Here is a 14,901-nt window from a genome sequence, read left to right on the forward strand (position 1 = left end):
TATCAAGTAGGCGATCACCGGCATGACTACACGCCGGTGAAAAACTGTTTGCAAAGAGCACCGAAAGATCAAATGCAAGAAACTCGGTACTATCTTCGGTCTCGGTGGCAAAGGATTCGTTTCGAAAATTTCGGCGATGACCTTGACCAGCGGGCGAACATATTAGGCCGCTGGCATCCACGTTATGGAAGATTACGCACTGAGTGATTGTCACGCCATCGTACTGCATTAATCATACCTAATCCACCCTGCATCATGTCCCCCCTTCCCGAAAGGCTTCTGCGGCTGTCGATCGCACATTACAAGAAGCCAAATATCTCTGATGAAGAATTTCACCGCTGGGCAACCGAGGAACATTGTGTTCGAGCAGCCGCGATACATGCCAAGCATGGTGTGCGGACTTTTGACATGGTGAGTGCATTTTCTACTTTCGAAAGTCACCGTTCGTATTCAGTCATCTTGGGTGCTGCGCACAGGGCCCGCCTGTGTACAACGAAGTATGCGGGTGAGATTATGGTGGCGCCGAGTAGAGAAACCTCAGCTACAGTCTGGTTTTTGATCCGCCTACCTCGTGTAACGCGAGGATATCAAGTCTGATGGAGTCAGCTAACATATACATGATCTTCAGTTGTTCAGTTTGAAGCCGGCGCGAGACCAGGTTCAAGAGCTGAATGAACGCCTTGGGGGCAAATGGACTGTCGACAACCACGACGTCGTTGTCGAATTTTACGTGCGCGACTTGGCGGCAGTGGAAGGCATCATCAACGACCCTGACTTTCAGAAATTACAGTCGGAAGAAGCTCCATGGATCGATGCGGAGAGAGTCCCGATTGGAGCAAGCTTAGGCTGGGTTGAGGTTTATGCGGAGCAGGGCAAGGTTGTGAACGTTACGAAGGATGAGAAGCCTGCCTACGGGAAGCTGGATTTGGGCGTGGGTGCCTGAATCGATTTCAATTGCATTTTCAGACGAAGATTTTTGGAGATCGTCAGCGATATTGATGATTTTGGTATACCAGAAGGAAAAATCCGTATCCACAATAACATCACTCGTCCGTACGGTGTCAGTTTTATACATTTGCAATGCCACGTCATATCGCTTGGTCACCCAACAGCGTATTTTCTTGCCAATGTCTATCAGGCCATCTTTACCGTTAAAGCTAGGGTTAAAGCAGGTCCGGGATAGAGCGAGGTTTAAGTCGTTAGAGATCTGAGCCGCTACACAGAGCGTTTCAAAGCCTTCCCACCACATATTGAACATGATTTCTGAGCAGAAATACTAGCAGGGCAAACAGTACAGCACGTGATCATCAACGGAATAATTATTGTAATCTTACTACCATGTACCTGCTTTACAAAGCACACTGCTTGCGCCGAACATTAGGAAAAATTCAAGGCAATCACATGCATCGGCTTCGTGGTTGAGAGTTGGCGATGGTGTCGTGGGTTACTAACTATCACCGCCGAACCGCCGATGACCGAATTGCTGGCACCAAGCAAATTGCACATCAATATGGGGTTTGCTTACTCGCTTGATAGGTAACGACGTCTTCCAAACCCGAGACGATCACCCTAGTTTACAGACAAGATGGTCCACATACAACGTGTGGTCCGGTACACTACATGCTAGGCACGGAGTACCACAATATTACCAGGTAAGATTGGAACTGGGGAGACGCCAAAATTAATTGGCTCGCCATCTTGATTACGTACACTGACGTTGGTGTTCAATAAACGTCTACAATACCGACGCCACACGTAACGCCGTGCGGGTAGAAGTCTACATTGAGGATGGGTCCCCTACCTACACGCCATTCTATGCGGAGTATGTGAAGGTTCGGGGAGGGGAGCTATTCAGAGAGGGGATCACTCGGGGTCACTAAAGGAAACAAGGATTTTTACCGGCTATTCGGACTAGAATACGAGTAGAAAGCTCTCTCTCGGTCAAATTGCTTGGTACTTCCTTACAATATATACCATTAGTCGCTTGTACTACTTGTTCCTTTTCATTCTCATTGAACCAGTCTCGCCAAGAACCGTTCATCAAGGGTCCAAATAAAATTTTTAGCCATTCGTCCAAAACTGCAAGCTACGCAGCGCCTTCTCCGTATTGCGGTTGCGGACTTCGGGAACCCAGAGATTTCCGAAGCTGACTTCTATCGCTGGGCAACAGAGGATCACTGTTCTAGAGCGGCAAAGATTTACGCCCGATATGGAATTAGGGGTTAGGGAATGGTATGATTAGTCCTCGTATTTGTAGAAAGCCCAGAGTGAGCCATGTCCCGCTGACGTTATGCTGCAACTTAGTTCTTCAACCCCCACCGCGCCCATTCCGCCACCAAGGAGTTGAACACACACATGGGAGGCAAGTGGATCATAGGCAACCACGATGTACAGGTGGAGTTCTACTTGCGTGATCTCGCGCAGCTCACAGTAGTTCCTGAAGACCCTGAGTTCAAAGCCTTGCAGGAAGAGGAGGCCCACTCGTCAGCGGAGAGAATATTCTTGGGGTGGGTCGAAGCGTATGTGCAAGACAAGATGGCCCCGGCCAGGTTGTCAATGTGGGTTTTGATGGAAAAACGTTATTACTCCATAAACATGCATTAAAATAGTAACGCCCTACAAGCCAATATTGCCTTTCTCTCTCCAACTTCCGTACTACGTTTCACATCTTCTGCTCCTCCTTTCTGCCTTGCTGGGAGGGGTGGGTGTTATAACGCATCACCACACGAACACATACATCTATCATTAGTTGCCTTTATTATAATAGGACCTAGTTATTTTGGTCAAAGTACTAACTAGTCTTTAAGGTAATACGTTAAATTCAACCACTGGATATGTGGTGTAATTTGTTCCCCGGATGTACCCACGACTAACCAATGAAGTCAAATGATCCTAAGGCCTCAGATCTGCGGAAATGGCGTACTTTGGGGGCGATTGGCTTCGTGGCGTCTAGCTTATTTTGGACGAAATCTCCGAGATATCATTATGGGCTGTTTACTACCTCCTTGTCATTCGGATACCCCAAATGCGGCAACTTCTGTGCAGGACAGGGAAACACGAAGATATCGGAACTACTTAATGGTTTACACAGTCAATGGCCGCAATGGTACATACCGCTACATATTTACTCTAAATTAGGCCGAGAAAACTAAGCAGTTAGCCGCAGCAGTAGTAGTAGCCAAGCCAACATTGCTTGCAGCTATATACTTAACCCTAACCATTCGCAGGGTCTAATTGCGTCGAAAAACGTGACGAAGCAAGGATTACTGCATTCTGGAGGTGCCGACATAACAGGGGTTACTGTTGATGAACCAGGGTCCAGAATCAGATTTTAGATAGCGTCTCGTCTGAATAGTGGGTTTAAGGATTCGAAGTTGCCACTTAATCTGATATGTTTTAAAGCGGGTGGTGTCTGAGGGTATTGGAACCTATTATAGTAGGAGCCTACTCGGTATAGAGACAATATAAAGTAAATAGGGTAAAGAGTATGGTTTCTACCCTTTGGGATTCATGAATGATGTCATTACCCCTCATTATCACGAGATACAACCCAATTAGGAAGTAGGGGTCTTTTGAGATGATGTTTATAACCAGGCTACTACGTACTATAGCACTACTAGCAACTTTTGGACTAGGCAAGCGGGGGATCTGCAGGCTTTCCCGGGCCTGGCTCTTTATATGTGGGCCTTTCTCGGTACATAATAGTGTTCCATAGAAACCCTGACCAGTAAAACCTGACATGAGGTCCATTTGCATAATAAAAAGTGTGTCATCCTAATGAATTTAATGGGATAATTTAAACCAATAATAATTTAAGAACATTTGTTGGCAGCAGCCATCACATGTAGGCTACTGTCCTTATAATTTTTATAGCCTTTCAGTTACCGAAAATAGATTAGCTGCTTACATAATTATTTAGTCTGATGGAGAACTTTTTTGTTAAATCTGACAAAAATTCGTGTCATGTCAGAAGTGGATCCTGTCAATACGACTCCCTACTAGGCAAACTATACAAAACAGAGGCTTGCGAATTGGCTCGCTCTCAGCCGTTGGAGATATCTCACGCAGACCAGCATAGACGGCCCAAGACCTTGGATCCAATCCATTCCAATGACCCTCCAATCCGAACGGACAGAGATGTCGTTGTGTCAGACACACAGCCCCGATTCCAATGGCTAAGCGAAGTATACGAGGAGTTCTGCGAGGAGTTCTAAAAATTTGTACTTAAAAGGTACTGTCCATTTTTGGTGCCCTCCCTTATCGCCTTTGGCATTTTATCAGGGATCAACTATCGACAGTCCTGGTTCCGCTCGTGCATAGCCGTAATGGATGAAGGTCAATTTCGCCGCGCCTGTGACCGATGCCATAATCATAAACTACGATGCAAACGAAACGGGGCCAGTGGCTGCCTTCGCTGCATCAAAGCCGGGGTCAATTGTGTCTTCAGCCCGTCTCTCCGTGTACGAAAATCACGGCAAGGACCAGCCGTAGACAGCGAAGAAGGCGATCAGTCCTTGAGCTCTGCTGCGGACTCGAACTCAAATGCAAAGCAGCAAGACAATGTTCCAGGTCCCACCACAAACCAAATGTTGCACAGCGTATCAGACCCTGACGGTACATGCTCTGCCCTTGACCCTCCCACCCTAGCATTACGCCAAAGGGAAGAATATGCATGTGTGTTGACATAATATTTCTCTCTACAGGTTGTGTCGGCATAGAAGATATAATGCAATTTGATCTGGGGTCGATGGATTGGTCCTCACAAGATGCAGACAAATCCGAGTATAGCCTCCATCCTGCCACAAGACCATTGAGCAAGCACGACGAAGCGCAGCAAATATCCCTCTCTTCGTCGGATAGCATCATGGAGAGCCCAAAGACAACCTATACTGAGTTCTTTGCAGCACCTTACAAAGACGTTGGTGGTTCACAGATGAACTCGCACCCCGGTGACACATCCGCAGACTATGCTAGTGCATCTGCCGCGACTCCTTGGATATTGCAAACTACCCAAATCGGCCAGATGTCGCCATATCAACCGCAGTCTTTGCTCAGCGAGGACTATCAGTCTAGTTCCAATCAAAAATCAGTCGAAGATGGAGGACCACCTCGTTACGCCTCAGGGGGGGATGCGAACCCTCGTGTGTCACGGCGAGACACTTGGGTTCGCAGGCTATCTAATATCAATATCAAGTTATATCAGCATGCCGCCCTAATATCACCGCGCTCAAGCACTCACTCCTCAAACTACGGTTCTTTCCCTGATGGTGATGGCTCGTTCCTCCCAAACAAAGACGTAGCAGTTGATCAGACTTTCATTATTACGCTGCAGCTACTCGAAATACTCAACAACCAACATACGCCTCCCAATGGCTCCCTACGGGGCACTTTTGCTGACTCTCCCGACCATGGCACTCTCTTGCTCATATTTTCTTCGTATCTCCGTCTCCTCGACGTTTACTCTGCCATCTTTCACCGGTTACATACCTCTCTTGGTCCGCACCCGTCACGACCATCAACCTCTGCTTCAACCCATCACCCTTCCAGCACTGTCTGTGGCACGGATGCTCCCAATAACGCATGTCTACCGCGTTTCCCGACGCTCAGGATTGGCGACTTCTCGCTTCAAGCCCCTTCTTCGCTGAATGCACTACTTGTTGTCCAGCTAGCGGAACAGCTACTCCAGCGTATCTATATAGCAATGCAACACTTGAACCGCCGTCGACCCCAGCGACATTCAGTCTCGGAATCTTCGCATCCTCGACGCCCCAGAGATCGTTATGACACACTTGATGGAGATGCCGAGGACAGCAATGTCGGTGATGTGTCCGAGGTGTTACTTAGATCTGTGCAAAAGTGTCAAATGGAAGCCATGGGGATATTGAGGGAGGTTAAACGAGCCCTCAATTCACGATGAAACTAACTTTCTTTACATGGAACCTCAAATCACAGTGATTATGTAGATAACATCGACTTGCATATAGTTCCATAACCAGACAATCACCGGCGTCAATTTCTATTTCCAAGTAAGACAACCGCCCTCAATGTGATATGTAAAGTTCCAGCTGATCATGGTTGGCTCTTCTCTGTGAACATACATGCCGAGCACTGTAGCGGACACTTTCGGGCGAAGCAAGTCTGGCCATCTATCGGTTGCAAAATTCATGAGACTCTTGACGCAACCCACTTACATAATTTTATTAGAGAATCTATATGCTACATGTAACTAACTATATGACGTATAAATATTTAGTTCTAATATATAAATCTTAAAGCCTGTTGAATTGGGTGAGGTCTAGAGCCCTAGAATGGAGCATGTCAGTGGGGAGCGGCCGGCAATGGCCTGAGGATGTAACTGGATAGTAGTATTGCTGGTAAACCACTGAGTACTCTGCTGCTTGTGTACATAAGAATCTATATAGGGGCGCGTCCGGAAGGACACGCAGAGTTTCCAAAGACACTAAACCCCTTTGGGAAAACCCTTTTTTATTGGCTGCAGGATCCGACTCGGTGCCGAGTCGGCTTGCTGATCTATCCACACATGGATTTACAGGCGCTTTCTGACAAAGCCATTATTAATTTTATTTTAATATATATTTTTTTTCTAGTATTGACTATAGAATCTATTAAATTGACATTTATCAATGTGACTATTCTTCGTTGGATACCGTAAAGTAGGGCTTCATATATACTCCTCACACGCATAACCTTTCCCTCTATATCATCCAGTTTGTTTATATCATCTATTTGATTGGTATAAGTAGCTTGATTTATACAATTCAATTCAGACTCGTTGTATTCCAGGTAGAAATACATGTAAACATACTTCTCGACGTCAACCCTGAATCACGAGCCATGCATTTCGCAACTAAAACCTTGTGTTTAATAGAGTGTTGGCCTTCTGCCATTCAACATAGGGCACGATACATGTAACGTCCAAGCAAACAGTTCTCCCTCAGTTCTTTGTCTTCTGGAAGATGCTTTGTAGACCATTTTGCCCCCTTTGCAAGCAGCATTTTGCATATTTTCAGGGCTTTTGATACGTCACTATCCGACACATATTGATCTGAGATTATTCGTCCAGCCACAGCGTAAAGTGCATTGCCATAAGGCGGACCAGTAATTTTGAGATCAGCATTTCTATCCAGCAGCAATTCAACAACACCAGGATTGTTACGGAATGCTGCCGCTTGTAGCGCGTTTGAAAACCCGGTCGCAGGTAAATCCTCCTCACCAAATGGCTTTACGAAAACACCTGGCGCGTTAGCATCAACACCCATATCCAGAATGTGCCTGGTCATGTCCACACTGTTGCTCGCTGCTATCAATATGTTTCCAGCAGTTAGGCAACTAGGATCACTGGGATCCACTCGTGCGCCTTTGCGAAGCATTAATTCAAAAATATCATACCACTTGAAGCGAAGGGCCATGGCAAGGGGGGTATCGAAAAGTCCTGTCGGGTCCGGATTGAGATTTGCGCCATGGAGAATGAGCAACTCGCAGACCCTTTTCTTTGATATTGCCTGGTTGTCATAGGTCACCCCATCGTCCGTCCCATCGTCCGTCTCATCATCTACCTCGTACATCTCTTCCTCCGGCCATAGTGACCAAAGCAGAGCTTGAGGTCCAATATGAATGCCCCAAGAAAGAAATAATTCCACCAATTGGACATCCCCGTTTCTCGCCGCAATAGATAAAATGTCACATGGGCCATTTGAATCGTGTTCCATGTGCAAATTAATACTCGCCCCACGATCTAAGAGCAACTTACAAACATCTAAGCTTCCACGGAAGGTAGCGGATGCTAAAGCAGACCAGTTTCCGCAGATTTCGTTTGGATCAGCGCCATATCCCAAGAGGACACCCACCATTTTGGCGTTTCCGTTATCACACGCGATGGATAAAGCACTATTGCTGTCCCCTGCATACCCTTGTTCTATGTGATGAAGATCCGCCCCGTTTTCAATCAGTAGCCGGACGACATTTTCATGGTTACGAGCAACAGCATTCATTAGCGCAGTCCCCCGGATAGGATCGTCAAATTTTGTCAGTATAGGAAGCGGGGAATGATTGCTATCGGAACATATTTCAGTTGAAATCCCTGCGCTCGGCTCGTGTCCCGGTACAGGATCATGGATCGCATCGATTTCTATCTGACTTTCTTTCAAAAGCCGTTTGACGAGAAACTCCAGCCCAAGAACAGCCGCCCAGCCAAATGGTGAAGCCAAAGTATAAATTTTACACGGAAACGGCCCTACCGGATAAAGAGGATTGTATATCGTCAGAGCATAGGAATATACACCCCCAGAGGTAAGAAATCCCATGACCAACGGAGCGAGTCTCTCCTGCTCTTCTTCTGCGGCAAGCTTCAGGTGATGAAACCAATGTTGACATGCATAAAGCAAAAGGGGAAAGTATTTGAAGTCGCTTCGCGTGTTCAGTTTCGTCGTACAATGACTGTAGTAATAGATATAGGCAATACAACTTTCCGCGATGGACGCATGGGCAACACCTTCTCTGAATCCGTACCTGGAGTATGCACTGTCTTGGATTGTGCTCGATAAAAATTCCTTTACCGAAAAATGGCATAGAGATAGTTCGGTATTTTTATAACCTCTTCGAGTCACGAAACTTGACAGACAGGTTGCAATACCCTCTGCACGGAATTTACCTCCATTGATAGCTGGTAACTTGGTAACGTCGATGATGCATGCCTCGTTCACCTCTTTGACATCGAGGGGCCGAAGAGAAAGCGATATCCATTGTAACGCCTTCGCGATCTCGGGTTGGAATCGGCTGTTGACTCCTTGTAATATCCTCATATAACACTCGCCTAAGGTGGGCGGCATTGAATTTATAACCTCTTCAATGTCCTTCGGTCTCGCAATTGGGGGGAGACCTTTTAATTCATAGAGCTGCCAGCTAACCCATTGGAACCTAGTGATCCATTATCAATAGTGTCCCAATGTAGGCTTCGTAGATTAATTTGGAGGACTTACATCCCACCAGACTTGCCAATAAGTTTCTCAATGATATTCACCCGGGCAACATTTCCCAAGTTTTTCAAGTTCTTATTACCCTGAAACTGCCCTTCGAGATATAACCGTATGTCATCGTGGTTCGTGACCGCGTCAATGGAAATTTTGTACAGTCGAGATTGCGATTCCATGGTTTTCTCAATGTCGATACAACTGAAGCCCACTCGGCTAGTAAATAAGAGGTGAAGGTGTATTTCCCGGCTTGATGTTTCCACTATCCACTTCAACATCTGTGCTCTCTGTAACCCTTCTCGGTCATCTGGCAATTCGTCAAGAGCATCAATTACAACATATACATCCTTCTTATCTTTTGTCAGCTCTGCAATTGCAGACTGAAGACATGTTTGGACATCGTCAAAAGCCAGTTTTTTGGGATTGTTGTGATTTTGATGGAATTTCTCGTGCATTTGTTCTACCATGGCCATGATGCTGGTAGATTCTGTGCAGAGCTGGCGTAGTAGTGATGATAAGCATATGGTTGTGTTTTGCAAGGACTGATTAGTGAAGGAGAAATAATAGTATAAAAGTATAGTTCCCGGTGTAGTTGTGCAATAAAGCTTCATATGTTCGATCGCTGCGGAACTATTTTTTATTTTAAATTAGATATAGGAGCGCTAAATCAAAGTTGTTTTTGACTTCTTACCAGAGAACTGATTTTCCACAGCCAACTGGTCTTTTGTTAGCAAAAAAAAGCAGGAAGAGGAAGCAGCAATTGATGATACTCACGCTCGCCTTTAATCCACAAAACCGATCCTTGTGTCTTCCATTCATCGAATTCGGGTCTTTGAAAGAGCCAATTGCATGTACCGGGCTCTTTCTTTGAATTTGTATCACCGTGTTTGGCTGATGGATCGACTGTACACACCCAGTCGAGGACTTCTTTGTACTTTTTATCTAGAAAAAAAAGAGATCATGTTAAAAGAAAGATGAAACTAAATCTGCAAACCGATGAATGTGACCTACCCTTTTTCGACTTTTGCAAGTCTGTCACATATTCATTGGCATTGGCCATATTCAATGACAGTTGATCCGACTGGTTCCTGGCAACGATCGAAGAATCAGTATTTATGGAATTCATTGTTAATGGAAAATTCAGGTATACGGAAAATTCTCAATTACAACTCACAATCTCAAAACATGCAACAAGAGTTGTAGATCCGACTTTGTTTCCACCAGAAGACCACGCAACTTGAAGATCTTTCTCTCCTTGAACGGATATTTGACTTTCTTCCACTGGAATTTGGCCTGACGTCGAAGTCCGCCGGAACTATTGCTATTTTCAATTTCCCCTAGCTTTTCTCTTAATTTGCCCATAGTGGCTTTGCATCGTTGTACAGCGTCTCGGCAAGATTCATCGTGAGCTTCATTTGGGGGCGGCTTCGGCCTTGCTGTCATCGAGTTTTGTAAAAGCGTCAGGGTATTTTCAATGCCAGTCAGAGAATCACAAATAACGGCAACGTCTTCTTGATAATCTTTCCAAGTGTCGTAATATGTCCAGAGACCTTTGCATACTTTTAGGCCAGCCTGGACAAAGGCAAGTATACTACTACCGCCATCCATAATATCGTATTTTAGGGAAACTCACACTGGAGTTCACCATCAACATTGAATAATACACTATCAGTCTCTATTGTAACGAGAGACAAATTCCGTGAATCTAGAAGGGGTGCCAACCTGCATTTAATGCTATTTATGCATGTGAACGCGAGGCGAGGCTGAGCTGCGCCACTATTCCCTGCACGATGTCAACACGTGCATACTCATATCGAATAGTGAATGCCAAAGGGCGAATGCCCAACGTGTTTACTGCTGCACGTTGAGTTTTAACCAAAACTGCCTTGTCATTGCTAGATAGATTCTTTTGAATAGATGAGACATAAAATAGTACCACACGCTACAATGCAAAAGTAGGACCAACCTATAGTCATAAATGCAATGTCTAAAACGCCAGAAAAAAAAATTGCAGAATTGAGGGAACATACAAACCCATTTTCGTCATCCCATTCCCAGAGAAACCGGGGTATCAAAAAGAAAAAAAGAAAAGAGAAGGAAAAGTAGGAAAAGGGAGACTAAATATTTAAACGCCGAAAAACTTGCTCTACTTCAAATGCTGACTAGAACATTGAGCTTCGTTTCTTGTTTAGCTTGTTTGGATCATTGTCAGATGATGACTTGCGAAAACCAAAGAAGCTTTTCTTCTCTTTAAGTTGCGGTGCAGGTTGAGGCTTCTGGCCAACGCCGAAAAAGGACGCAGACGATTGCGGCCGTGGAGGTTGCGCAGGAGGATGTAGGCTGGACACGGACTGGGAAGGGCGGTGTTTTCCTGGCGCTTGCAGATACGGACCCGGTCGTTGTTGTTGTTGTTGTTGTTGTTGTTGTTGCTGCGGCCTGTGGGTTGGAGATGTGTAGTGAGAGTACCTGGCATGATGAGTCGGATTTGCCGAAGAAACGACGATACCGGGAGTTTGAGAACGGTGGGCTGGATTGTTTGGCTTTTGGTGACGAGATTGCTGGTCTTCTCTTCCATAGAGCCTTTTCAGTCGTTCGGTTTCCTGGTTGATCTCGGCCTCCTTCCTGCGCTGTGCTTTTTGATCTGCCTCGACCAGATTCCTTGTGCGTCTTTCTTCTTCCTCGGCTTGCTGTCGTCGTTGTCGTTCGCGTTCGCTGAAGGCCTGCTGCTGCTGCTGCTGCTGTTGCCTTCTCCTGGCATTTTCAGCATCTGGATTACGGTTCATGCGCGGATCGACGTTTGGTTGATTTAACACAGGCCGAGTGTCTCGCTGAGGGATTGTCACCTGCGGCCGCGACGGGCGAGGTATATCAGCAGCTACTACGGTAGTATTGTTGCGTGGTGGTGTTTTCGAACGTCCAGCAGAGGGCAGGGCAGATGGGTTGGAAACGTTGAATGTATCCTTCATCGGCGCGAAAAACACGTCCCGGATAACGACCGCACCCAGCATCAAGACGACCTCAAGGCCCTTGAAGTCTTCCATTTCCACTCGGTAGAGATTCGGCTCGTAAAGGGTGAATTCTTTCAATTGTTTGAATATGGCGATCGTAATATCAGGTTCCTTGTTCTTTTTTTTAGCACCGGGAGTGGTGTTTTTGCCCGAGAGATAGCATGCGAAATCCTTGGATAGAGAGCCGTCCTTGCGCCAGACAAACTTCAGCTTCGGGGTCAGGTCTGACGCGGCAGGGTCGCTCTGTGTTCGGTCAAGGGTCGAGTTCGACGGTTGTTTGAAAGTTTGCTGCGGCATTTCAAACTCCCACGATGGCTGTGTGTTCCATGTCTTTGGCTTGTAGCGCACTTTGATCTCTTGGTCCGGGTTGTATAGATGGATGGTGAATTCAGAAGGCATAATGGCTTCCGGCGGAGGAGCGACGCCGCCATTCTGGCGTATGGCGTCTGCTGAGAGACTCGGCTGAGTCCACTCGGGCACAATCAAAACTTCTCCGAATAGCACATCTGGGATATAGGCGTCGTAGAGGGCGATGGCGTAGCGGTTCTGCGAGGCGGGTTGGGAAGGGTCGGGGCGACGCAGCGTGTAGCTGGGCTGAGGCTCGCTTCCGTGCTGGGTAAAGAGGACGTTGTTGGTGAGATTCTTTCCATTCGGACTCATATAAAACGCTGTTTTGGTACTGTTTGTTAGTCCAGTGCGCAAACATGAGTCTATATGACACGACACGCGGGGGGAAGGTGAAGTGACGTACTCGGGAGGTTCTCGTCCAACATGATGGTTGGTCAACGGGGGAGTGAGTTGTCTGCCAGACTATAATAAATTCTCGATTGACAGATGCATGAAACAGACGAAATATTCGCTGATGTTATACTATTGGAGAAAGTCGGCAGAGCAATTGAAGGAGCAAGTAAGGAAGCTCCGCCACTGTCGACGCCTCCGCCGAGTTGGACGATCGCGGCCCCGCCTGCGACTCGAGCTTGTGTCCAAATATAGCAACAGGCGCCCTGGGATGGCGGCCTATTTCCTGGGGTTTGTTCCTAGAGCACTTAATTAGCGCAGAATGCTTATAGAAAGTTACTAGCAACGCTGTTAGATCTGAAAGACTAACAGATGCGATCTACAGCCCCCGAAAGATATCGTCAATATCGAAATGGTGCTGCCTGGGCCATCAGTTGGGCGATTCTTGGCAAACACCAGGCTACCATATTATTTTCGAAGCTATTTTCTATTTCTGGCAAAATTAACTCGGAGCTCCAAAGAAACTCAATTGTTTGCGAAGTACCAGTTTGCATTAATTGATACTTCGATGAGGTTTTGTGCTACTTGAAGCGAGTGACTGCAGAATTGCCTGTTTGGGAAGCAGGCTCGAATGTCAACCCTATATTAATGGCCTAAAGCTAGCTCTAACATTTCTCGTTGATGAGGCATTTGTCAAGAAGTTTCTCCACATTCAATGAAGTTACGTGTCAAAAGAGAGGGCTGTGTTATAAAACTCTAAATGCTCGATATAACGATTTTTTCTTCTAACGTCTATTCAGCGTAAATGAGAGCATTCTTTCTTCGAAGAACAACAAGATTCAAATCCAAATCATATCAAAATCTAGACACGGCTACCGTCGACTTCCTTTCCCTCTGGAACCTTGGCCGATTGTCGATCCTTTTGGCTGGGCTGCAGACCCTGTGCGTCCCAGCCATCTATGCCCTTGTTGTAGTAAATTTTCTGCTCGTCGCGCGATGGTGCTTCAGGAGTCTTGCCTCGTCGCGATCGGGACTCGGGTGTCTCGATGATGGTAGCGTCGTCTCCGCTGAGCTTCTGGCCTTCGATGTCTTCCGTGTCGACAGTATCCGAGAACTTGTATGTGCGGTACTCGGTGTTGAGCCATCCAGTGCCTAATGCGAGCTTCTTGTTAGTTTCTTGGTTTATTACCGGACGCTATTAATCGCGCACTCACCCTGGTAAAGGCTGCTGTCTTCCCAGTCCTCGGTCAGGTAGTGAAGCAATCCACCGTGGGTCACCAGGACAATCTCCTTTTCCGGACGAGCACGAAGCCATTGTCGGACCTCGCGGGCTCTATTCCTGAGAGCTCCAATCTGTGGTGCCCACTTTCCTTCCTACAAATTTTCATATTTCGGTTAGTCTAAACCATCAACCAAAGATTCTTGGGCAAAACGTTTGTTTGTTACCTTGCTGTTCCAGCCATCATGAACCAACGAAATATCCACCGGCAATCCCCGATCAACAAACTCCTTCTGGAGCACTTCGCGGTCACTTCCCGTGTCACAAGGCACGTCGCTCGTTTCCTGGGCCTCCGGGATCAAGATAAGCTTAAAGTCCTTGTGCTCCTGGAACACGGGCTGGAAGCTGAGAAGCGCAGTGTGGATAGTCCGTCGCAAAGGGGAAGCAGCGACCAGTTCGATCTGAGAGTGATTGGGGAAGGTGTCCCTCAACTTGGCGCATTGTTGTTCGCCAAGTTGCGTGAGTTCTGGGTCGGGGAGAACGTGGTTGGCAGTTGTGAGATTGTGGTAGCCCTGTGGTAATGCACGCGCATCAGCGAACTACTCAACCTGCATGTCAGATCAGGAGCTATTCTTCTTCTCGACTTACCTGCGCATGGCGGACAAAATGAACAGTGGGAGCCATGGTTGCTGACAGATACTGAGCGAGCTATCGCGGGGTAGAAATCAGATCTTTAACTTGATGAACAAAGACGACTAGCAAGAAACCCCTTTGAATAAGTTGAGTTATTCTATAAGTATGCCAGAAACAAAGTCACGAGAAAGTACGAAGAAAAAGATAGACGAGAAAAAATAAAAATAAAAAACGGTGCAGTCGGCTTGCAGTGCTCCGTTGCGATGCCGCTTCACTCGAGATGATAATTCTTTCTCGCTCATGACGACCGCGG

General features: G+C 46.6%; 5 protein-coding genes across 5 annotated transcripts; 2 read left to right on the forward strand and 3 right to left on the reverse strand.

Moving 5' to 3' along the window:
- Nucleotides 1–255: 255 nt before the first annotated feature.
- Nucleotides 256–2,604, forward strand: TRUGW13939_05713 (uncharacterized protein; the record flags this gene model as incomplete). The annotated part of the gene is made up of 4 exons (XM_035488873.1): nt 256–411; nt 629–935; nt 1,537–1,652; nt 2,305–2,604. The coding sequence occupies 4 exons, from the start codon at nt 256–258 to the stop codon at nt 2,602–2,604; spliced, it is 879 nt and encodes a 292-aa protein (XP_035344766.1).
- A 1,721-nt stretch (nt 2,605–4,325) lies between these two features.
- TRUGW13939_05714 (uncharacterized protein) lies at nt 4,326–5,917 on the forward strand (the record flags this gene model as incomplete). The annotated part of the gene is made up of 2 exons (XM_035488874.1): nt 4,326–4,614; nt 4,704–5,917. The coding sequence occupies 2 exons, from the start codon at nt 4,326–4,328 to the stop codon at nt 5,915–5,917; spliced, it is 1,503 nt and encodes a 500-aa protein (XP_035344767.1).
- A 991-nt stretch (nt 5,918–6,908) lies between these two features.
- On the reverse strand, nt 6,909–10,644 carry TRUGW13939_05715 (uncharacterized protein; the record flags this gene model as incomplete). Its single annotated transcript, XM_035488875.1, has 7 exons — nt 6,909–8,937; nt 9,000–9,620; nt 9,682–9,706; nt 9,765–9,932; nt 10,002–10,078; nt 10,165–10,562; nt 10,624–10,644. The coding sequence occupies 7 exons, from the start codon at nt 10,642–10,644 to the stop codon at nt 6,909–6,911; spliced, it is 3,339 nt and encodes a 1,112-aa protein (XP_035344768.1).
- A 508-nt stretch (nt 10,645–11,152) lies between these two features.
- On the reverse strand, nt 11,153–12,771 carry TRUGW13939_05716 (uncharacterized protein; the record flags this gene model as incomplete). Its single annotated transcript, XM_035488876.1, has 2 exons — nt 11,153–12,666; nt 12,750–12,771. The coding sequence occupies 2 exons, from the start codon at nt 12,769–12,771 to the stop codon at nt 11,153–11,155; spliced, it is 1,536 nt and encodes a 511-aa protein (XP_035344769.1).
- Nucleotides 12,772–13,598: 827 nt separating this feature from the next.
- TRUGW13939_05717 (uncharacterized protein) lies at nt 13,599–14,639 on the reverse strand (the record flags this gene model as incomplete). Its single annotated transcript, XM_035488877.1, has 4 exons — nt 13,599–13,888; nt 13,951–14,110; nt 14,183–14,527; nt 14,604–14,639. 4 exons carry the CDS (start codon nt 14,637–14,639, stop codon nt 13,599–13,601), a joined length of 831 nt encoding a protein of 276 aa, XP_035344770.1.
- Nucleotides 14,640–14,901: the final 262 nt, after the last annotated feature.

Source organism: Talaromyces rugulosus, chromosome III (assembly GCF_013368755.1).
Source record: "Talaromyces rugulosus chromosome III, complete sequence".
NCBI classification, from domain to species: domain Eukaryota; kingdom Fungi; phylum Ascomycota; class Eurotiomycetes; order Eurotiales; family Trichocomaceae; genus Talaromyces; species Talaromyces rugulosus.